We start from the raw sequence: 23,144 nt of genomic DNA on the forward strand, positions 1-23,144 counted from the left end.
AAGCCTGGGAGAAATAGGCATTCTAGTTCAGGAAACTAATTTCTGTCAAGATAAGGTTTTCTAGTACAAATGTACTCTTTACTCTTTTTCCACGATGAGATAAGACAACCAGAGCGCACAGTTGTGAGCTTTCTTTTCATAACTCCCTTTCCTGAAATTCCCGAGGGGGTGGCTGGTTTGTTTTTAAATCCGCTCTGTTTCTCTACTGGAGTGTCCTTGTTGGGCGAAGGTCCTCTTTACCCTGAGGTGGATGTCCCCAGTGTTCCCCTCAGCTGGAGAGCTGCAGTACCTGTGGAAGACCTGGCTGGATTTCCCATTCTGGGTGTGCTTTGGATGACCGCTGGCCTTTGCGGAGTACTGAGAGTCTTCTGCACGCTACTGGGAACATCGTAGAGTGGATTTGATCTAGGCAGGCAGGGTTTCTTCCAAGTATTTAGCTCAGCAGTAAAAATGATCACACTTCTAGTATGTTCCTGTTCCGCACAGGCTTAATTTAATGATGTTTGTAAACTTATCTGAAGACCTGCAGATGAAAGATGTACTTTTTTTATTAGAAAGGCTACCTTGCATGGTGTTCAGACATGATAGGGAGCTGTAAAGTACTTTGGGCCTCTGAGAGAAAAAGCACTGTAAATCTTGAATGAGATATTAACAGTATCCAGTGTAACTAATGATAACTTTAACTGCCAGGCAGCTGTTGGGCTAGAACAGTTACCTGTCGTATTAATGCAAAAAACTCCCCTGTTTTCTAGCACAGGCTCACATTCATACCTCTGTCGATTGACAGAGAAAACGAGTGTGTGAGTGTGTCTTCCTCTTCGTTACCCTCTAGCCTGAAGAGGGGTCTCAAACTGAAATTTGGGGAAGGACTTGTCTGCTAGCCAGGGTGACGCAACTGCTGAATGTTGTTTACCATTTACCAGAGTGGGTATACAAGGTCCCTTGTGTTTTAGTCATTGAGGCTTAAATTTGAAAAGCCTCACCAGCTAGAGCAGCTAGAGCAGGCTGTTTTGAGGAATTGACGATTTAATTATTATGTTAACAATCTGTAAACTACTCAAAAAAAAAAATAAATCACTGAATTAATTTTATTTTTGTTACAGTAGGCTCCTGCCTTAAGACAACAAAGCCCTCCATGTTCTGTGGCTTTAGTTAGACCTTGCATGTTTTAGGCAGTTATTTTCTGGCACGCAGCATCTCCTAATTTACACCAGGGCAAAGAAATCAGAATAAGACTGGCAGAATTTCTGCAAAACCATCAACATGCAACCTTTTTCTTGACCCTCCGTACCTCCTGAAATCCTGCTATTTTTGTAACTAGGGCTAGGTAGCAGGATGAAGATTACATATCCTACAAAGCAACGCTTTTATTTTGGTCTTGTTATTTTAGGAATAATCAGCAGAGAACAACGATACTTCCTCTTATGAATTTCATGTGCTTCCCTGAGGGGACTGATAGCAAAGGGGGGCTCTTACAGAATATACATTTTCCACAGCAATAGTTTAGATAAATCTTATCTGCCCTTGAATCGACAATACAGCTTCCATTGACTTGTGCGGAGCCTGAATTTCATTGTATATTTTGTTCAGTTTACGTACTGTTTTCTAAGGCAGGCGCTGTGTTTTCATTCTGTATGTATAGAGGCTTTGAGCTGTGGAGGTCAGTGCCTATAGCTGTCAAGTCTTTGATTCCCACCCTGGCGTGTCAGCCGAAATAGGGGCTGTTGCATGTACAAGACCTAGTAGGGGGGCTTCCAGCGGTCTCGGTGTAGGAAGAGCTTCTCGGGCTCCCTTGCCTCAGTCATCGGCTCCTCGGCTTGTGATGTGCCGTCCTTTGTCAGGCAGTGCCTCATCTGAAAGGGGAACCGTAGGCTGCTGTTATCCAGAGACAGCACAGAGTGTCTGCCGAGGCGTCAGTCAAATCCCGCTCCAACACTTTAGCTCTCATTTTCTGGGAACAAAGTACAGTCGTGTTTTGCTAGCTGGGCCATTCGCGTAAAAATTGCCATCAGGAATGTGCTCGTGACTTGTGCAACCAATACGTTAATGAAATCTTGGCTCCGTTAACGTCTGTGGACCATTTGCTGTTCTGAAATCACTGGGTCATGATTTATCAGGTGTTTATGGATACTGTGTTTTTGCAAGAGAGCTGTTTGATCAAGGTGAAAAAAGTCCTAGAACTACACTATTTTGAAATAGTAATATAAAATATGTTTCAAACTGTTATTAACTCTTATACATAAAGTTATGCTACGTGTATTTCTCTAGACTTCTAAATTTTGTGCTAGAAATAATAAAGTATATCTTTTTCCTTCCCTCAAGGCCAAATGTCTGTCCGGTGTTTGAGTTGGCACTGGTAGGACACCAACAGCCGTGTGTTCAAGCCTTTAGTCGTGTGGTCAAGATGTGGAAGCAAGGTTGCACAGGGAGGAGGTGGTGTATGGGCTATGAGAGAAGGTAATATATTATCTGTCATTATAAATTAATTCTGTTACTGAACTCAGTGCAAATTCTTTACAACTTTTTTTTTTGAGAGAGGGAAGTTGTAAACTATTTCATCTGAAATATGTGTGACTTAGTTACAGATATATCGTGTCCTGCTGAGACTTTAAGTCTGTTATTACTGAGCGGAAAATGCAACTTTCTCCTGTGTTTTGGGTGTGTCATGAACTTCTTGCCTGGCTTTAGATCACAATTTTATATTATCAGAAAATGCTCCTGTCTCATCCTGTTTCAGGTGAAGTCCAGCTGTCAAATCATCTACTTTGAAAAATTGAGCTTCTTTCTATTCCTGTCATATACTCATAACTGATGGGAGATCTGACTCTCCCAACAACTAAAACGAAAATTGATTGCAAAACAAAATCACTCACCTTTGACTAGCCTGAATACAAATTCATCAGAAAATATGTGGACATAGTACATTAGAGCTATTGGATGTTATCAGGATGCATTTTGCTATATTTGCTTCATTTTTAACGAGAACTACTGATATGCGCTGAAAAAATGTATAGTAAATGTGATGTATGAGTACAGTTTGTTACCGATGAGATGTGAATAAGTGGAACAGGAGTTGTGATTGTTCTCTTAAACTTGCTGTCTTCAAAGGTCTGGGTACTACACCGTTTACAAGCAGGTGTACAGAATGGAGCACCAGACTGTCTATAAGTGCTGCCCTGGATGGGTCCAACGTGACAAAGAACCTGGCTGTTTGCACTGTAAGTTGATGGCAAAACTGTGACAAACCGAGAGATGATATCCTTAGGCCTTACTTTCCTACTGATGCTTACTTCTAGAAAGATGGATTTGGTTTCTTGCTATTTATAACGGGGATTTCCAGTTATAAAGAGGTAATCTATTGATGGGGAAAGAAACTTCTTTTAAAAATACAAAAGCTGTCATATGTAAAAGTACCGAGTATCTCTAATTTTAATCTAAACGGTGGAAACTGAATTTCTGATTATAGTTGTTGCAGCACTTTTGTGCCAGCCTGGCTTTGACGGGCCAACCAAATTTATTGCTGTTACCCAAATTATGCAAAGAAATCTGCTGTAAGGCACTTGTTTCTTGGACGTAGCACTCATTGCGGAGTCTGACTGATTTTGGCTTTTTCACTGCTGCTGTTGCCAGTGAAGCAATTGTGTTTCTACCCTACGGTTCTCCACCTGATGACAACCTGTTCCTATCAGTAATTTCTAATCATAATTGGATGTTTTCCTAAAAGATAGAATTTAATTTAAATGATAAGGAAGCACTTTAGCCACTGTTAACAAGACGTGAGTAGAAGATAGCAATTTACTCAGTGTTTAGTTTTGTTACTGTTTTGTCAGTAATTGTATTTTCAGTATGAAAGTTAGCATCTGTTCCTATGTATTAATCTTCATACCAACTTGAGGGCTGCATTCAGAGAGCTTGCCTTTATGATTGTCTCTTTGTATTTAAAAACCAAAAACAAGCCTGAGAGGTATTCCTGTTAGTTTCAGCTTGAATCTACATGTTCAGTGTGCACCTGTTTTGTTGTAAGAAGTCAAAGATATGTTTACAGTCTGCATTTTAACCTCTGGTGTAAAGGAATTTAACATATTTGAGCACCAGTGGCAAGATAAAGTTATTTTCTTCCTGAAAGACCAGTGCAGACTTGCTTTGAATTCTTTAAGGTACGAAAGCGGTTGAATTATTCTTTTATATTTGATACTCTTTGCAAGTTTGGCTCAAGTATGTGGAATTTAACTTATTGTAAATAAATAATGTTCTGCATTGGAGGAAAGGAAGTATCGTAATTCCCTTGGACATTGTCCTGGTTTTGGCTGGGCTAGAGTTAATTTTCTTCCCAGTAGCTGCTATAGTGCTGTGTTTTGGATTTAGGATGAGAATAATGTTGATAGCACACTGATGGTTTAGTTGTTGCTAAGCGGTGCTTACACCAGTCAAGGGCTTTTCGGCTTCCCCTGCTCTGCCAGGTGCACAAGGAGCTGGGAGGGGGCACAGCCAGGACAGCTGACCCACACTGGCCCAAGGGCTATGCCATACCATATGGCCTCACGCCCAGTATAGAAACTGGGGGAGTTGGCCGGGGGCAGTGATTGCTGCTTGGGGATGGGCTGGGCATCGGTCAGCGGGTGGTGAGCAATTGCATTGTGCATGACTTGTTTTGTACATTCTTTTATCATTATTATTATTATTACTATTTTCTCTTCCTTTGCTGTCCTTTTAAATGTCTTTATCTCAACCCATGGGTTTTACACCCCCACCCCCCCACCCCCCCCCAATTCTCTCCCCCATCCCACCAGGGCAGGGGGAGGGTGAGCGAGCAGCTGTGTGGTGCTTAGTTGCCAGCTGGGGTTAAACCACGACAGACATATATAACATCTTTTAGTACACCAGTATTTCTTAACCATTGCTGAATTATTCTCTAGCAGTTCATCTTGTCTTTCATTCTGGGTTCAGGTAGTGTTTTGAGTCCTGAAACTTCTCTTCTGCCTCTGAAGCATCAGGTTAAACTGCATTATCTTCGTCTTATTTTTATTCAAGTTAAATTTCTTCATATCAACATGGTAGTTATACCCATGATAACAAGTTCTATTGCAGTGTAACCTTTCCACTTAAATAAAAAGCTGGATTTCTTATTTGGAAGTTCCTGTTACAGCAGGACTATGACAGGATGAGGCAATTCTGGAGGATCCTTGGCACAAAACCAACAAGCCCCCCCGTTTCATTCTGTTTGTGTGTACTAGTGCTGTGTGCTGTTGGCACGTGCTTCAATGGAGGGAAATGTTCTGAAGCAGGATCCCAGATGTGCCAGTGTCCTGCAGGATTTCAGGGTCCTCGCTGCCAGTATGGTGAGTCAAATGGAAATTGTCTCAAATGCATCCAGTGTTTGGGTAAAATGCATGTTTAACAATACTTGGTAAAACATGAATATTTTATTAACGTTGACTTAAAATTAAAGTTGCCTCTGCTGCACTCCAACTGGTTCTTTGGTCATTCTCCTGTTTTCCATAACTTGTCTTTTTTGGTGTCATTCTCTTATCTCTTATTTGGTCATTCTCTTATTTTCCGGAATTTGCCTTTTTGGCATTTTAACAAAGCAAGATGAAAAATTAATTTGGCTGATATCAGATGAGTTTCTGTAATGATAATATTGAATATCAGCAGTGGTGTCCAGTGCAGTATCTTTCTATTGCTTCTGAACTTGCACATTCTTGTGGCACTCTTGCTAAATCTCTCAGCATTGCTTTTACCCTTGTGAGAGTAAACTCTGGGTCAAAACAGGTTGGGCAGTAGGTAAAGAATGTAGTAAATGAACCAAACGTATTCATGGGATTTCTTTTGGTGCATCTGAAATTAGGAAGGCTGGTTTTACAGATTGCTGCCAAATATTTCCTAGTGTTCTTGAAATAATTTATGCACCAATTTTTCATTTCAATAACTGTGTTCTAGCATATTATAGACTAAATTCTATGTGGCTTAGACTATCACCCACTCTCAATGGGAATCTTTTTCTCTCATACGCTGGTTCACAATCTGATAAACTCACAATGGGGTGGCTTGTAATTTATGTGAAATAAGACTGTCATACACTGTGTAAAGCTCTCCAAAATTATAGAACTGCATCCATTTGACTTCTTAAGGGGGGGGGGGAAGTCATTCCTTCAGAGTAGGCTGTGATTGGGACAAAGGATTTCTTTTGTATTAGACAAATGATAATTTCCTTTTCAACTGAAGCACATTGTGTTTATTCAAAGAAAGGCAGATTTTTGAATATTTAGGTTTTTCGCTTTTAAATGCTGATATGTTCACATCCTCACCTGGCTTGTCTATCATGAAGTATAAGTGAGAAGGAACATAACTGTTTACAACAATCCCTTTAGGAGCTGAAAAGCTAAGCTCTGTACACGATTCATGGCTTGTATCATGCTTGCTTCCTAACCTCTGTCATATTCTGATCTCTGGACTCCACCAAGGCTTATGTGGTGGACTGGGTCTTGTGTGGGCTCACTGCACCGAAGCAACTGCGTCTGTATGGGTAGCAGCCTCCCTCAGTTGAAGGTAATAAAGCAGCTGGAGTTGCAGCAGGCATGGTAAGTGGGAAATGCAAAAGGTCAGCAAACGTTGCAACAGGGTTGTCTTCATTGAAACCTGGTCATAGAGAACATTTTTCATTTATAAGCAAGCATTTAAATAAAACGCAGGGCTCTTTACAATGAAACTTCTACTGACATCAGAACACAGTGTGCCCACATCTGCCTTCAGACAATATTAGCTCAGTTAAGCAGACTCCAAGGGTGATGCTGTAATTGTGTATGTCTTTACTGCCCATAGAAACAAGAAGTTTATATATGTAACTTGGTACGAACCAGAGTGACACCAATACAGGTTGCTTTGTTATTGACTTACAGTAGAGCTGCTGCTTCAAAGTAAGCAGGATCAGGATCTCTAAAGAGCCCACATAATAATCTTTTACCAAATGCAATGTAAGTCTCAGCAAATTCTAAACTGTTTTTGCTAGTTTTTTGAGTCTCCTTCTGTTGCTGGAAATACCTACGGCAGCAAGGCATTTCCAACAGGCAGATTATGTGGGTGCAGCATGTGGATAGCACAGGTCAGATTTTCAAACTGAAATGAGATTCTGCGGTCTCTATTTCAGAGGTTGGCGACTGCAGACACTGTAAAAACAATGTGAGGTATCCTGCGGTTCTCGCTCTTTGCAGTTGGGTGGAACTTTATCTTGGTGGTTTGTCTGCTTTCTATTGATTCCTAAGGTTTGAATGGAATTTCAGTAGTCATCATTTTCAGGTTTATATAGTAGCTGCTATCGCAGCCTGGCAGGAGTGAGTTTATAAATTAAATTCTGAAGGGAAAAACCTCCTTTCAGAAAGAATGTTATGGACAATTCACCTGCCTAACAAAAGCAAGGTAATTTAGAGTGTAAGGCCTCTTAACCATTGCAGGCGCCTCCAGTAGATGCTTGCGAGTTTTGTGTCATATTTTTTGCAAGCAAAACTAAAGAAATGTACTGTGGAACTGGCAGCTGTAGCCTCTGTTTTTCTGGCTGATGTTGGCATATTGCTCTTTTAAAGTAGCTTTAATTTAATGTGACTGCATTATTTAATGGTAATATATTGTGGTTTTAAATGATCATTAAGTCTAGTCTGTCCCCTCCTCCCTACTTGCCTGTGCACCCTTACTATAAAATAAACTGTTTGCCTTCCAACACTTAACCCAAAGGAAAAGGAATCTCTCCCACCAGCATCTTTTGCTCTGAGGATTCAGTGGAAGAGATGAGTGCCAGGAAAACCACGGTTTATGTTTTTGGCACATGTGCTATAAAATGTTAGTGGAAAAGATTATACTATGATGTGTGAAGCTGTCAAAGGCGCTGTTTGGTACAGAGGCACACTTCTTTGTACCTCTGGACTGCATCCCTCAATTGTCTCTTTGGCAGGAGTGTTCAGGTGGCCCTCTCAGGGGCTCTAACTGGGTATGAGACCACAAAGTACTGGCAGAAAGCTGCCCGTTGGGCATTCTTGGTTGGAATCTTGGTTTCTGTCACTTTTGGTGTTGTGGCCTCCTGTCAATCTCCAGACAGAGGAGGAACCGTGGGCATTCCATAACTGTACTTGCACTCATTTGAGCAAAATTGTTGCATGTATCCCATTTTATGCCCTCCCCTCTCCGACCTCTTTGCTTATCTTCTTTCTGTTTCTGTCATTGTGTTGACAGCTCATTCTAAAGTTTCACTTGTGCAGTGGCTCTCATGATCTCCCTGCTGGGCACTACAATCCACAGAAAATAGGCAAGAAATTATTATAAAAATATTATTAAAATCAGTTACTTGAAAAAATAAATGGGAACATATATCTCGAATCTTCTAATCTGGCTTTTCCTGTTTGTTGTGTTTATATTTGCCATGAAATTAGTAAGTAGCTCAGCCTCCTGGAAGTCAAGTTGCTGTGTGCTTTGCACTGGTCTGTCCTGCAGAAAGTTTGTGACAGATCCTTGAGAATGACTTATGACAGCCCAGTGCATCGCAGCAATCTGTAGCAGAGATGATTGTTCACAATTGGCGTGATCGCATCTAATGACTTTTTAAAGATGTCATGTGGTGTTTTAGCAGCCTGTAACACGACATTATTTCTGATTAGATGCTGAAAGGGTTATGATTCCTGTAACAAACTTTATGTAATTGTGACTAGAAATGCATTACTGCATCTCTTGTATACTTCACTCCATATTTTTATTATTTTACCCACACAAGCAGCAATACAAACTTAGAAGAAAGATTTATGAGTGAAATGGTCGAGCTCTTCATATAGCCATTACAAGGATTCAGTGACAGATTGAGCTGTCTCTTTCATTGTCTGCTGCAATTTGTCTTGTAATAATAGACTTATATCAATTACAATGTAAACTTGCAAGCTGTATTTCTTTCTATTTTTTTAACCTGTTTGGAAGTTGAGTTTCCCATTTCTCTTGAGCTCAGTGAAAGGGAGGGGAGACTTCTAACAAAAAAGAGAAGCGGCAAAACCCAGCGCCAAGAATAAAATCTGCTGCAGTGCTGGTTTCATTGTTATTCACTAGTTGTCCTGGTAATCTTGTTCAAGGCCTGCTAGCCACCTGAGCTGGACATGGAAGTAAATTAATTTCATTTAGCTTGTTTAATTCAGCCCTGGGACTTGTACTTGGACATGCAGCTAGTGAAAGCATTCCAAATTCTACAAACAAGGGTAACTTTATTTACTCCTTGTGTACATAAAATTGTTCAATGCAAAGTGAGGGGTTAGTTTTGACTCTTAAGCGTTTTGTCATCAAACATCAAGTTATTCCTGGTTTTACCAAGTGCCTCCTGCTGGTTTTAAGTATTAAAGTAAAAGCAAGAGTGAGAACTGAATAGCTTTATAATTTCATGACTGGAAAAAAATCCCAGCATTACAAAGGTCTACCTCTACAAGAGGCTACCATAATTAGGAGAGTAACTACAACTGAGCTACTCTGAGAAGATGAGTATTCTCGGAAGATGTTTAAAAGTAGGCGAGGAATGACCAGGGCAGACTTGTCAGGAAAGTCATCTTATGATGACATGATATTTGTCATCTTAGCTTAATCATTTGAAGAAAGCTGAACACAATATTCCAGTGTTTAACAGATTAGGTGTCAATATATTTAAATTTTACAGTGTAACGCTTGCTGCAATGCAGGTGGAATTTAAATTATTTTACACAGGCTGATGTAGATTACTAAGATTGCATGCTTGGGAAGCATTTACCACATCTTGAGAGGCAGTGTGGTCTGCTGAATACAGTACTCGCCTGATACTTGAGATAAGAGCTTTGTTTTTCACCTGCCACTGACCTTGGATAGGAGTTCAATAACTTTTAGCAAATTATGCCACTATGCCTCAATTTCTTTGTATATGAAATGTTGATAATGATAGCTCATTCCTTTGTAAAGTGCTTTGAGACCTAAGTAATTAAGCGTAAGATAATAGCATTGGAATGTGTGCGTATATAAAGGCAAAATGTACCCTACATGGGTAGCTAAAATGAAATGCTTATGAGATAGATATTCATCAGTTCATTGACTAGCTGTCAATCTCTTCCTTTGGTCACACGCTATTAAAATATTGAACTGCATAAAGAGTCTAGTATAAACGAAAGTGTCAGCACCTCCTAGTCCAGGTAGATCAGAGTTTACACTACAGAAGTACTTAAAACAAAGGTGTGTGTGTGTTGTGTTTGGTTTTTTTTTTAAACCATTGATTAAAATGGCATGAAGTCTGATGGATCTTCTTGCAACCAAAAATACTCTCTCATTCACTGTGAAGAAGAATTTTCTTCCATTTTCCTCTAGGAAATATTTCTTCCTGCAAAGAGTTATTTGATAAAACTTCTGATTAATGTCCTGTCTGCCATTCCAGTCTCTTGGAGAGATGCATATTTTCTTCTTTGAGACTGAAGACCTGGACAAGCCTTACAGGGCAGTATATATCTATGAAATGGTGCTACAAATTTTCATTCTTTGTAGGTCCCTTAAAACAGCAAATGGCAAGCTTAAAACTCCCGTGTATCTGTTACCCATGGAGATGTCTTTAGTTTTCATGGATCTTTGTTTCCTAGTGGAACAGATCATGTTTAAGTATTTGTGAGGGTAGACTAATTCTTAACATGCTTACGTAGTGCTTGCTGATAGCAAGGCCCTCACTGTTGTCAGGGGGTCTGGTATTCTGTTTTCATGTTTTGGCTCTGAGTCCCTCCCATGCAGTTTTACCAAAGACAGAATTTTTAACATGCAGATGTGTAAACTAGAAGAAAATACATGATAATTCTGCATTAGCCCATAGGGAGAGTGGAAGAGGATGGCACAAAGCTAATTTATGTTCAGATTGCTCTAGTTTAGTGCATATAATCTCTTTAAGATTATGAGGGTGTTTTTCTGTCCTAGCACAGTCACTCTCCTGCCCCAAATGACTCTGTCTCACTAGTGAAGTGGCCATGAGCCAGTCACGGCAAGGGAAGCAGAGATGACTGATTAGGCTGCTCAGGATAGAAAGGTACCTGTTCTCTGGCAGAAGAAAACCCTGTGGTCATCCTTTACTCCTTGTGGGACCTGGTCTCCTGTTCTTCCTCTGCTCCTTTTCAACTCCCAGGAAAAATGATCCATCAGTCCTATACCTTTTTCTTTGGCTACCATACTATTATGTCCTTGTGATGAAGAATCATAGAATCATTAAGGCTGGAAAAGACCTCCAAGATCATCTAGTCCAACTGTCAACCCAACACCTCCATGCCTACTAAACCATGTCCCAAAGTGCCACATCTACATGTTTTTTTTTAACTCCTCCAGGGATGGTGACTCCACCACCTCTCTGGGCAGCCTGTTCAATGCTTGGCCACCCTTTCCATAAAGAAATTGTTCCTAATACCCAGTGTAAACCTCTCCTGATGCAACTTGAGGCCACTTCCTCTCATCCTATCACTTCTTACCTGGGAGAAGAGACTGACCCCACCTCTCTACAGCCTCCTTTCAGGTAGTTGTAGAGAGCGATGAGGTCTCCCCTCAGCCTCCTTTTCTCCAGGCTAAACAACCCCAGTTCCCCCAGCTGCTCCCCATCAGCCTTGTGCTCCAGACCCTTCCCCAGCTCCGTTGCCCTTCTCTGGACACGCTCCAGCCCCTCAATGTCTCTCTTGTAGTGAGGGGCCCAACACTGAACACAGCGTTCGAGGTGCAGCAGCCTCACCAGTGCCGAGTGCAGGGGCACGATCACTGCCCTAGTCCTGCTGGCCACACTATTCCTGATACAAGCCAGGATGCTGTTGGCTTTCTTGGCCACCTGGGCACACTGCCAGCTCATGTTTAGTCAGCTGTTAACCAGGTCCTTTTCCAGTGAGCAGCTTTCCAGCCACTCTTCCCCAAGCCTGTAGCCTTGCATGGGGTTGCTGTGACCCAAGTGCAGGACCCAGCACTTGGCTTTGTTGAACCCCATACAATGTCCTCAGCCTATCGATCCAGCCTGTCCAGATCTCTCTGCAGAGCCTTCCTGCCTTCCAGCAGATCAACACTCCCGACCAATTTGGTGTCATCTGCAAACTTACTGAGGGTGCACTCAGTCCCCTCATCCAGATCATTGATGAAGATATTAAATAAGACTGGCCCCAAAACTGAGCCCTGAGGGACACCACTTGAGACCGGCCGCCAACTGGAGTTAACTCTGTTCACCACCACTCTCTGGGCTCGGCCATCCAGCCAGTTCTTTACCCAGCGAAGAGTACACCCACCTAAGCCATGAGCCGCCAGCTTCTCTAGGAGAATGCGGTGGGAGACAGTGTCAAAGGCTTTACTAAAGTCCAGGTAGAGAACATCCACAGCCTTTCCCTCATCCACTAGGCAGGTCACCTGGTTGTAGAAGGAGAGCAGGTTGGTCAGGCGGGACCTGCCTTTCATGAACCCACACTGCCTGGGCCTGATCCCCTGGTTGGCCTGCACATGCCTGTTGAGTGCACTCAAGATGAACCGCTCTATAATTTTCCTGGGCACCGAGGTCAGGCTGACAGGCCTGTAGTTCCCTGGATCCTCCTTCCGGCCCTTCTTGCAGATGGGTGTCATGTTGGCCAGCCTCCAGTCGTCTGGGACCTCTCCTGTTAACCAGGACTGCTGATAAATGATGGAGAGTGGCTTGGCAAGCTCCTCCGCCAGCTCCCTCGGTACCCTTGGGTGGATCCCATCCAGCCCCATAGGCTTGTGAGGGTCCAGGTGGTGCAGCAGGTCGCTAACTGCTTCCTCCTGGATTATGGGGGGTTTATTCTGCTCTCTGTCCCTGTCTTCCAGCTCAGGGGGCTGACTACCCTGGGGATAGCTGGTCTGACTATTAAAGACTGAGGCAAAGAAGGCATTAAGTACCTCAGCCTTTTCCTCATCCTCGGTGGCAATGTTCCTCCCCGCATCCAATAAAGGAGGGAGATTCTCCTTGGCTCTCTTTTTGTTGTTAATGTAGAACCACTGTTAATAAAGAAGCGCTGGCTGACAGCAAAGGTGTAGATGCTTTTGGTCTTTTATATGGCAGTGAAGGAGCACCAGTGTTGTGTGAGCTCTTGACAGCTTGAGGGCATCCTGTTGGCTGGGTATGTGCTGAAGCGCTTCAAAGTTGTGCAACCGCTTGTGCCTGCATTAGGGGCTGTGGTAATGAGCGTCTTTTTTTAGTGCTTGTCAAAGTAATAACAGTGCTGTTGTACTGGAGTATCCAAAACTCTTCCAAGGAGTGAAATTTGAAAACGAGAGCGTGTTTTAAACAACAAACACAGCTAACAAGGTGTGTTGACGTGTTTCATCTCATCAGAAGTTAAGAGTAGACTGTGGCACTTCCTTTCTGTTTGTCATGTGTAAACCACACAGGAGAGACGAGCAGCGTGAGGTAGTTTCATATGATGGTGCTTTACTGTCTTTACTTCTTCTATGGCAGGTTGTTTGTGGCCAGCAATTAATGCTTGATGTTGTGTTAAGGAAGTAGTCACTGCTGACATCTCAGCCAGTTCTAAAGTAAATTGTTTTAATTCAATGAAATAGCAGGCAGTCTAGGTTTTAAACAACCTTAATGTAAATTGACCATATTACAAATGCAGAAGCCCTTGATGTAGATGAAGTGATCCGAGAATCCAGTAAGTATTTATTGCTTTGCTGTAATTCTTTCCAACACTGAAGATTTCACAGTTCCTTTAAATCTCTTTCAAAGGCTGTTTCAGGTGATTTTTATTCAGTGTTAAGAGTGTTCTACTGCCCAATATGCATTTGAAAAATCCCCTTTATTTAACTTATTTCAGATGGTTTTGGGTTTAAACTCTTACTTCAGTTGGCTGGACAATGCTGCCCTTGCTAAAACTGCTAGATGCATCTTTGAGGGCATAGTAAGTTGTATGCTTAACTCATGTAGAGTGGTCCTGTAGGCATGAAAGCCAACCCAAAAGGAGACCTAGAAATCTGCTCAGTCTAAAATAAGGGTGACCTCTTCAAATTTCCCCTCTCATTAACTAAAAATCAGTATCTTATTTCATACGAAGATACTGCTGTTATTACTGTGTTAGTCCTGTTGGTCTGCATCTCTTCACCTTCCTTGATATTGTCCGTGGCACACTGGCAGCAGGCGAGTTGATACCAAATGCAGCCTTTGTATTTCTCAGTGTAATCCTCAGTGTATCATCAGCCTTTGTCAGCTTGGAGTTGTCAGGGCTAAATTGGTGTCCTGCTGTCACCGCTGCGTTCATTCTGATGCTTCTCGTGCGATCTGCTGCTTGGTGACCTTGGAAGCTGCCTCATGGCACTGCCTGTTTCTGCCTCAGGTGGGGGCTGTGAACCTCACAAGATCTACAAATCCAGTTTTGGCCCTTCCAGAAGCAATATAAAAGCTTGGCAGCACTTAAAGCTTCCTTGATGGCATGGAAGTCCGGAGAGTCTATAAGCACAGAGGCAACTAAAATAATGTTGCTCAGGTCAAAAAGTAGAGAGGAAGGTATGAATGATGAAAGTATGCTGTCCTTGCACTTCAGAGACCACTTCACATCTCATATCCATTCAGAAACGTGGCTGGTGCAAGTCTTCAAAAGGCAGACGATATTTGCATGGTTTGGAAGAATATTAGGGCAGGAATCAACTGAAATAGTGGGATGGGGATATTTGACTCTATCAAAGTAGCTTGAGAGCTCACAGGAGCAATAGAGAAGTATAGGCACTAAGGCAGGTCTTCCCTTGGACAGCCAAAAGAGCTTGACACTTAACTTGGTCGTTTTTAGTAACTGGGAAGTAGCACTAGATACGTACAATTTATTTAAGCAAGTACTTTAGTATGCTTTCCTGTTTCTTGTGCTTGGAAATGGTGGATGATTTTTGTTTGGCTTTTTTTACTGCATGATTGTAATTCATGCTTTGTCAGGAGCACATTTGGATAAAAATTGAATTTATAACGGATTTTACATAAACCAAATGCTTTAGGCAATTTTATGTGGTTAATCAAAAGTATTTGCAAGAGAAAATATGCCAACAGAACTTTGGTGTTTAAAATTAGTATATTAATCAGAGCAGTTATTTATAGTTAGTGAACTGAATTGATTGTTTTTTTCCGTGATGTCCTATACTACTTAGAACTAATCGATCTCATCCTGTCTTACTTGTAGGAAAAAAGGGAAAACGCTGCTCTTTCAGTCCTTAATTAGTTTATCAACTTTAATGAAATTTTAGCCATGGTAAAGTCTTCTGATGTAACCTTTTAGCAGGTTCTGGTCTCACTGGATAGTTGGAGACCTTCAGCACTTCAGTGATCTAATTGCCTTGAAAATCTGAGAAACAAATATGTGGTGGTTGGTTCCCCCCCCCCCCCAAGTCTTAATGAAGCATATAAATTTCACATTAGATTTTTAATGGGGGCTAAACCACGACAATGTTTTAAAAGGGAAAAATATACTATTTGAAGTATTTAAAAATAAAAAATCTGTTTTTAATGTACAATGTCAACCCCTACATGTAGTTCTATCAAAACAGTCATCTGCTGTCACGGAATACTGCCTTCTGAGTCTGGTCTCATGGTAATATACCTTTCTCTAATCTGTCTCCTGTCTTCTGAACTTTGATGGCAACTGATAGGTATCCTGTCACTTAAAACAGATTATGGTTTGAATAATAAATTATAGATATATATAGTCACGAATTAATACAGATGTAATGTTGGACCTAAATATAAAATGTCACAGAGCTGGAGCTGATTAGAAACCCATGAGAAAGATGAGTTGAATGCTCTTCTGTGCAGAGACTTGCAAAAGACAAATGTAATGCACAAAACACTGCAGAAGGTCCAAGCTATCTATAATCTCTCAAGAAAAAAGTTATGGTTAAGATAAAATGACATTATCTGTTCTAATGATGGATAACTGTTGATTCAGAGATTAATTCCAGTTGCAAGCAAGATGCTGCGAAGGATTCAAAAACCTCGAAAGCGTGGCTTCCTCCAACCTTTCTGTTCTTTCTTCTTTGCCCTTCCCCCTGCGTTCACGTCTCTCTTCACACACACCTAGTCTTTGCCGGCATCATCTATAGGAACACCTTTCAGCATCGGTAAGATATGAACCTCTACAGATGAAAAGCCCTTTAAAGTAGCCACTTAAAAAGCTAGGAGGAATAAAAGCTTTGTCATTTTAAAATGGGAATGGTAAAACACTGATTGAAAAATCATGACTGGCTCTCACCTAGATATGACAGCATATAATAATCGGCCCATCTTGCTGAAATGCTCTCGAGTGCCTGGGCTTCACAGCCATTAGTACAAAGCGACAGGTAGACAGACGGCAGTAGTGAAACAGCAAACAAATATGTCAAAAGTAAATGAACCTAAGAATAACCACTTCAGAGCAAATTCACCCTTATTGTCTTTGGTACAAAGGGCTGTTTACTTTGTACTTGCTTCAAAAAAAGTAAAAAAAATAATGGAAGAAAACTTGCTGTCTAGCTGCTAGCATTTATTTGATGTTGGTTCAGGAAATGTGGTAGCAAACCATAGCCAAGATGAATGTCGTGCAGAGATGCTTGCAGGTACGTTTATTTCTTCCCCCCTATCAAAAGGTGAGTGAGCAGACCTTGAGTCTCTAGAAACATCTGGATTCTATTTCATGACCCCTGCTGGTCTCTATGTGGCCGTGGGCAAATTTATTTGGGTATCCAGCCTGCCTGCTTCAGTGCAGTGCAGAGGTATCTGAGCTAATCACCATCAACTGGGTCAGGTAATATAGATGAGTTTAAATAGCCCACGGTACTACGGCTAGACTTTTGTCAACAGCCAGGTTGTGCAGTTTTTATGTAGCCCTGTATGAAACCCCTATATTAAAAAAGCATCTAGATAACCTAGGGTTTTAAGTGTGATTTGGCAGAATATCCAGCCAATTGTTTTTTTTAAATCTTTATTGTTGTATTTTGGGAGGTTTGTAGAGTGAATTTTGAGACGGTTGCTATGCATCTCATTCTCCTCTCAACAGATAGCTCTCCCCTTTCTTTAACCTTCTTGCGCTTGGACTCAGAGAAGAGGTACTTCTGTTTTCTGTTGTGCTTTCTCACCCATCCTCAGAAGTGATTGGAGTGTTGCATGTTTCCAAAGAGGTACAAATAATAAGAGAACTCTTCAGAAAGTTCAGTTGACTGGTGCTTTCTACTTCAGTGGCATTAGTCTAGCATGTCATTGCTGATTGCAATGACAACGCCTCAAAAACATTTCATGGGAGTAAAAGCAATGTTTCTTATAAAAGTGAGGAATGGAGCCTTCTTGAGCAGCACTTCAAAGATTATGACTGAGAAAGTCAAATTTAAGTAGCTAATTATTTTTGCTGACCTAAACACTTTGTTGACACACGGATATGGACAGTTTTTGACTGTAAAAGAAAAAAGTATACCTCTAGAAGTGTGCATATGCAGCTATTCAGTCAGGACTGTATCTCTAAGTCTGATTTAAGACATGGACAATGGCCTTTAAGAAATGCTCATAGCATCAGAGGAAGGCCTGTGGTTCTTTTCCTGGTTCCTTTCCAGCCCTCGCCTGCAATTCTCTCAAGCTGGATCTTGATACTTGCTTTATTCTGGAGGCTGTGTTTTAAGGCTTAAGAGTAGATCTGTTAATGTGTATCCTGTCATACCTCCTTTCGACAGGAAATTCCTTCCATCCTGTGCCTCGTGTCTCCTCGGGTATCCTCTCAGTGCTTCTAAGGAAACAGCTATTTGTTGTTACCCCTCATCCACCTAGGAATTTGTTTTCTCAGGTGTAATGACTGCAACAGAATTCTTCTATATCAATAATATTTTACAGTCATTTAACAGCATTCTCCAGTGCTGATGTTTATTTCATCTAAAAGGGGCAAAAGAGTTAATTACATTGTCTAGAAATGGAGACAGAATCTTGCCAGCGACCACGAGGCATTATTGCTCACTTCGATATAACTGAACTCACAGTAGTGGCAGCTGGATTTAATTATAAGTTTGCAACCCTGTGGTTTCAGCAGCAGCTGCTGAAGAATGGATAATGCAAGTAGCCTTCAGAAGCCGTTCACATTAGAGATAAAACCTTGTCATTCATGGAGACAGCTGACTGAACAAGTATTAAAATGAACAAAGATTTCCCCAGGGAGGTTGCAGGATGAGGTTTGTTTTTTGTCTATCTGGCTCCTGCTCAGATATGTCAGGCATGCAGTATTTTATTCTATGTTTCCACCCAAAAATATGAGCCTATTCACAAATAAAAGTCCTAGAGTATCTAGTCGCCGAACATATTGAACAGCAACGTGTGTGCATGTGTGTTTTGTGTTATGAGTGCCTTCTGTAACGCTGAGCAGTCTAGGCTAAGCGTCGGTTGTGTGATTAACACGTGGCTAAACAAGTTAGAAAGGAAATAATACGTATTGGATTTTGTTGTGCTTCTGTAGCAGGCTTATGAAGTAAGCACTATCCCTGCCTGAAACAGGAGGGAGACGGATGGGAGAAGGCTAAACATTTGCTAAAGGCACCGTAAAGTTTCACTTTATTTGTTATTTTATTCAATGATACATCAGTAATAGACTGCCACGACTGACATGCTATGGAATAATATGTGGCTATTGAAATTATATTATCATTTTTTTGGTTGATGTTTTTCAGTTTTTATGGAATGGAGAATTTCAAATTCTAAAGTGAATTTGAGTCTTGAAAAACTAAAACTAGAAGCTACAACCTCCACAGGCAATTTCAAATATCTTCCAAGTTGGATTGGAACAAGAGCCAAGTCTAAATGACGCAGAAATTCTAAGCTTGATACAGATTATATGCCTCGTTTCAAACTTGGCTGCATTGGTGCCATTCAGTATGACATGCCTTTTACACCTGAAAAACTGTTTGCTGCTATGATTTCTTTCTCCAGGAAGGAAAATCTGCCTCTCTTGTATCATTAGATTACTTCAATGCCAGTGTATCTTCAGGAGAAGACATTAGAAAGCAAATCTGCGCTATTTTGTGTCCGTATACAGACCCTGTTGTGTCTCCTGTAACACAAGGATTTGCCCTAGCAGCTGTTTAAAAATTTCCTTTTTAATGCTGTTGTATCACTGGTAAGTTGCTCTCTTACTCCCAGCAGTTTCGGTAGTATTTCAATGGTAATATGGGCATGTAACCTATAAGATTCTTTATTAATCTCTGAAAGTTGTGGTATAAGCTTGAGGTTAGTATTACTTGTGGGTAATTATCAGTCTAGAAGTTAAGTGTAGAAGCAAAAATGTCAGGACTTTATTTTATACAAATGTCAACACATTAATTGGGCGAAGCAAGTTTAACTTACTCCTGCTTAAATTTCTCCTGCTCAGAAAGGCTTTCGAGCATCTCTAAAATGATTGTAACTGTACAGTACAAACCCCAACAATTACAGTCTTGAACCGTGGAGCAGGTTTTCAACTCCACTCAGTTCAGACATTCCCTGCTGTCATTTTCCAGCATCATGGGTCACGGTTCTTCCTAAAATGACTTCCCATGCTTTCTTAAATTTTGAGGTGAGTAATGATTTGGAATACTGGAAATCCTTTTCTCTACCATGAGACTTGCTGTTCTCTGAAAATAGGCCCTGTTTAAGGTATGTTTTGTTGGGCACATAAAAACCTAGGAAAGTTGGACAAATTCCAGACTTGAGTGTTTCAACGCTTAGCCTCACATGGCATTTCTTAGGCCTGTTCTTAGGTGCCCCCTTTTTTTTCCCCCAATAATAATGAAGCACTGAATTACACTGCTTAAAGTGCAGCTTGTATTTGCCTAGGCAGATATCTGTCACTTCTGCTTTGTCACCTCTCCTGTGGAGGAAGAGGCAGCTACGGATGAGATGGTCTCTGGAGGTGCTAGCCTTGTGATTCTTTGAAATTCTTCCATTGCTATTGTGTGTCTTGATCATTCTTCCTTCTTTTCCTTGTTCATTTTTCTCCTGTCATCGCTACTTTCCAAGCCCGAAGTCGTGACTTAAACTTTAGATCCAGTTACTTCAAAATTGTTTTCTGCTTCATCAGGTACTTTCTAATAACCTCTTCTGAGTACAACTGAAGTTAAAAGGCCAAATTTATTTCATGGCCACCTGGAATAAAAGTGGCTACTCTTGTTTTTAAGGTGTTTGAGAGATTCAGATGGTGTGCATCACTTGTAAGGAACTGAAGTGAGGGAAATGGTGTCTGTGCTGTCCTTTTAAAGAAAACTTATTTCTAACTGTTTCCTTTTTTGTAAAATCTAATTGCTTTTGGTTCACCAAGAATTCATGGACAATTGCTTTTCTCACTACTACCCATACTGGAAGTATAGCTTTTGTGTTCAGGGTTGCTGACCTGAATCTGTGTTCTCTCGCTGTAATCTCGTACTGTTTTGGAGCTCAGAAAAGCTGACGGGAGTTAGGGGAGGCAATACTGATCCATTAGACGGTAGATGTGTCTTACATCGTTTGCTTCACATGTGACTACTAGAAATCCTGTTAGTATATTACATAAAGGCTAACTGAAGGGGGGAAAATAGCCCATTTCAGTGGAGATCTTTTTGGCTAGTCTTTCACTTGTCCATCCATCTCTTCTTCCTGCCCCAACCTGAAATGTACCTGCAGGTACAAGTGTGACTTTTTCTTTTTCTTTTTTCTCCCTCTCCCGCCCCCTTACTATGGCCTTTAGATCCCAGTGTTGCATTTATGCTGTAAATAATGTAGAAACTGTAAATGTAATTTATTTGGGGTGGGAAAAAAAAGTCAAACTCAGTATGATGTGTTGTGGTTTAACCCCAGCTGGCAACTCAGCCCCCCCCAGCCGCTCGCTCGCTCCCCCCGGTGGGATGGGGGAGGGAATTGAAGGGTAAAAGTGAGAAAACTCGTGGGCTGAGATAAAGACAGTTTAATAGGGAAAGCAAAAGCCATGCACGCAAGCAAAGCAAAGCAAGGAATTCCTTCACCCCTTCCCGTGGGCAGGCAGGTGTTCAGCCATCTCCAGGAAAGCAGGGCTCCAGCACGCGTAACGGGGACTTGGGAAGACAAACGCCATCGCTCCCAACGTCCCCCCTTCCTTCTCCTTCCCCAGCTTTATGTGCTGAGCATGAGGCCGTATGGTGTGGAATGTCCCTTTGGGCAGTGGGGTCAGCTGTCCCGGCTGTGCCCCCTCCCAGCTCCTTGTGCCCCCCAGCCTGCTCGCTGGTGGGGTGGGGTGAGGAGCAGCAAAGGCCTTGGCTGTGTGTCAGCACTGCTCAGCAACAGCTAAAACCCCTCCCTGTGTTACCAACACTGTTTCCAGCACAAATCCAAAACACAGCCCCATGCTAGCTACTATGAAGAAAATTAACTCTATCCCAGCCAAAACCAGCACAGATGTTAAGCCTCCTGAATATTTTTCTCATTGTGGATCTTTGTACCCTACGGAACATAGTCTTGAAAGTGTGTGTAATGCTTGCTTAACTGAATAGCCTTGTCTGCTCATTGTGGTACTGGTACAAATAGAGTCTGTTTATGTAAGTGATGGTTTCCAAGCTGGGGTCTGCAGTGTATCACTTCTTTGACTGTGCAAAGATCCACAAACTGAGAGTTCTATTAAATCCTCTTTTCCCTGATTTTTCTGCTTTGTAGTTAAATATGAACTGGAGATGTGCTCTTGGAGGTCTGGTTTAAAATCTGCTTTCATCGGCTTGAAGGTGGTACTATAGGAATGTATTTGGGAACTGAATTTGGAATTATTTTTGACCTTGGCATAGTAAAGCAACAATATCCACTTGTAATAATCTTCCTTTACTTTTATATGGTGTGTGAAGCAACAGGAAGGAGAATGTGCTACAGAATAGATAAGATAGCTGTTCATCAGAGGGCAAATTTAATAGCTGTGAAATAAGTGAATATATTAACAATGCTTGCTAAACTCTTTGCATGGAGGGCAAATTCATCTGTGGCATGACTGTACAATTATCCATTGATTGCACCGGAGTTGTACTTCACTTCTCTAGAGAATTTAGCCACAACTTGTTTCATGTTCCACCTCTGTTCCAGCCAAGTAAATTTGAGACGGAAGAAAATTGCACAACACACAGGGAAAAAAGGAAAAAGAGAAACTGTAGGTGTAGCTCCGAGTGTTGCTCTCGTCATCATCTTTGTATTTCAGATAGCTTTGTGTGACGATCCATTTATCATGGCAGTTGTTCATTATTCTGCCAGCCACTTGGCATTATCATTTATTCTGACAAGTGCATAATAAAGCTGAGAGTTTTAGAGCTGATGAACTACTGTATATGTGAATAAATACTTTAGGATTTTTGGGTTGTGCAACTAATTCAATTTCACTGAAAACATTTTTCTTTTGGTTTCATCTAATTCTGTAAGAAAATGGGATGGCAAATAAAACAATCCCCCAACAACCGAAATGCCATCAAGACTATCATAGACTATGGACAGCTTTTTGGAGGTGAAGGATAAAGCTAACCAGCAATTTAGAAAGGGGTGTGAAGGGTGTGTGAACATAACTCACTAAAATTTCAGAGAAAATTTTAGTTATCTGTCCAGAATAGTTCAAACAGGTTTGGTCAGTACCTGACTCTTCTCCCACTTTCTCAAAATTCCTCTATATTCTTAAATAAGCATTTGTAACATAAGCATGCTGTCTTTATTAAAAAAAAAAAGTTATGTTTGACTTCTGGTATGCTACATGGATGCTTTTGTTATAAAAGCCTAGCTGGGCAGTTAGTGAACTCAGCACTTCGCAGAGTTCAGTTACTGCATCCCAGGAATGATTCTTTCCACATGCTTTAGCCTTAAAATAAATAAGGAAGACTGTCTAAAGAAAAAAAGCTTGAACTAGCCCAAAATATCCAGTCCCCTATATTCGTGAAGTTTCAGATGTACCTAAACATTTAGGAAAGCAAGATGCACGGGTTGTAGTGGGGGAGAACTCACGGGAGAGGAACTCTGAGGTTAAACGTGCTCTGACATGGGCTCGGTTAACCAGAAGTTCTTGAAACAGGGCTACTCTGTCACTGCAAGTTTTCCTTATTAATTGATATATTGCTCTCATGCCCTCTTTATGAATGTTCATTTCCATAAGCTTTCAAAAATGCAAATTCGATGCCCGTATCTTTTTCTTTTATTTTTAATAGCCATATCAAAG

The 23,144-nt window shown here is 41.2% G+C and overlaps 1 protein-coding gene across 1 annotated transcript in view; it reads left to right on the forward strand.

Moving 5' to 3' along the window:
- Positions 1-23,144, forward strand: part of LOC142413014 (uncharacterized) — a 235,045-nt gene that overhangs the window by 40,880 nt on the left and 171,021 nt on the right. Inside the window, exons 2-4 of the mRNA XM_075509042.1 lie at positions 2,323-2,457; positions 3,109-3,218; positions 5,235-5,339. Coding sequence (XP_075365157.1) covers positions 2,323-2,457; positions 3,109-3,218; positions 5,235-5,339 — 350 coding nt within the window. The remainder of the gene's footprint in view (positions 1-2,322; positions 2,458-3,108; positions 3,219-5,234; positions 5,340-23,144) is intronic.

The sequence above is a fragment of the Mycteria americana genome, chromosome 7 (genome assembly GCF_035582795.1).
Source record: "Mycteria americana isolate JAX WOST 10 ecotype Jacksonville Zoo and Gardens chromosome 7, USCA_MyAme_1.0, whole genome shotgun sequence".
Taxonomy (NCBI): Eukaryota; Metazoa; Chordata; class Aves; order Ciconiiformes; family Ciconiidae; genus Mycteria; species Mycteria americana.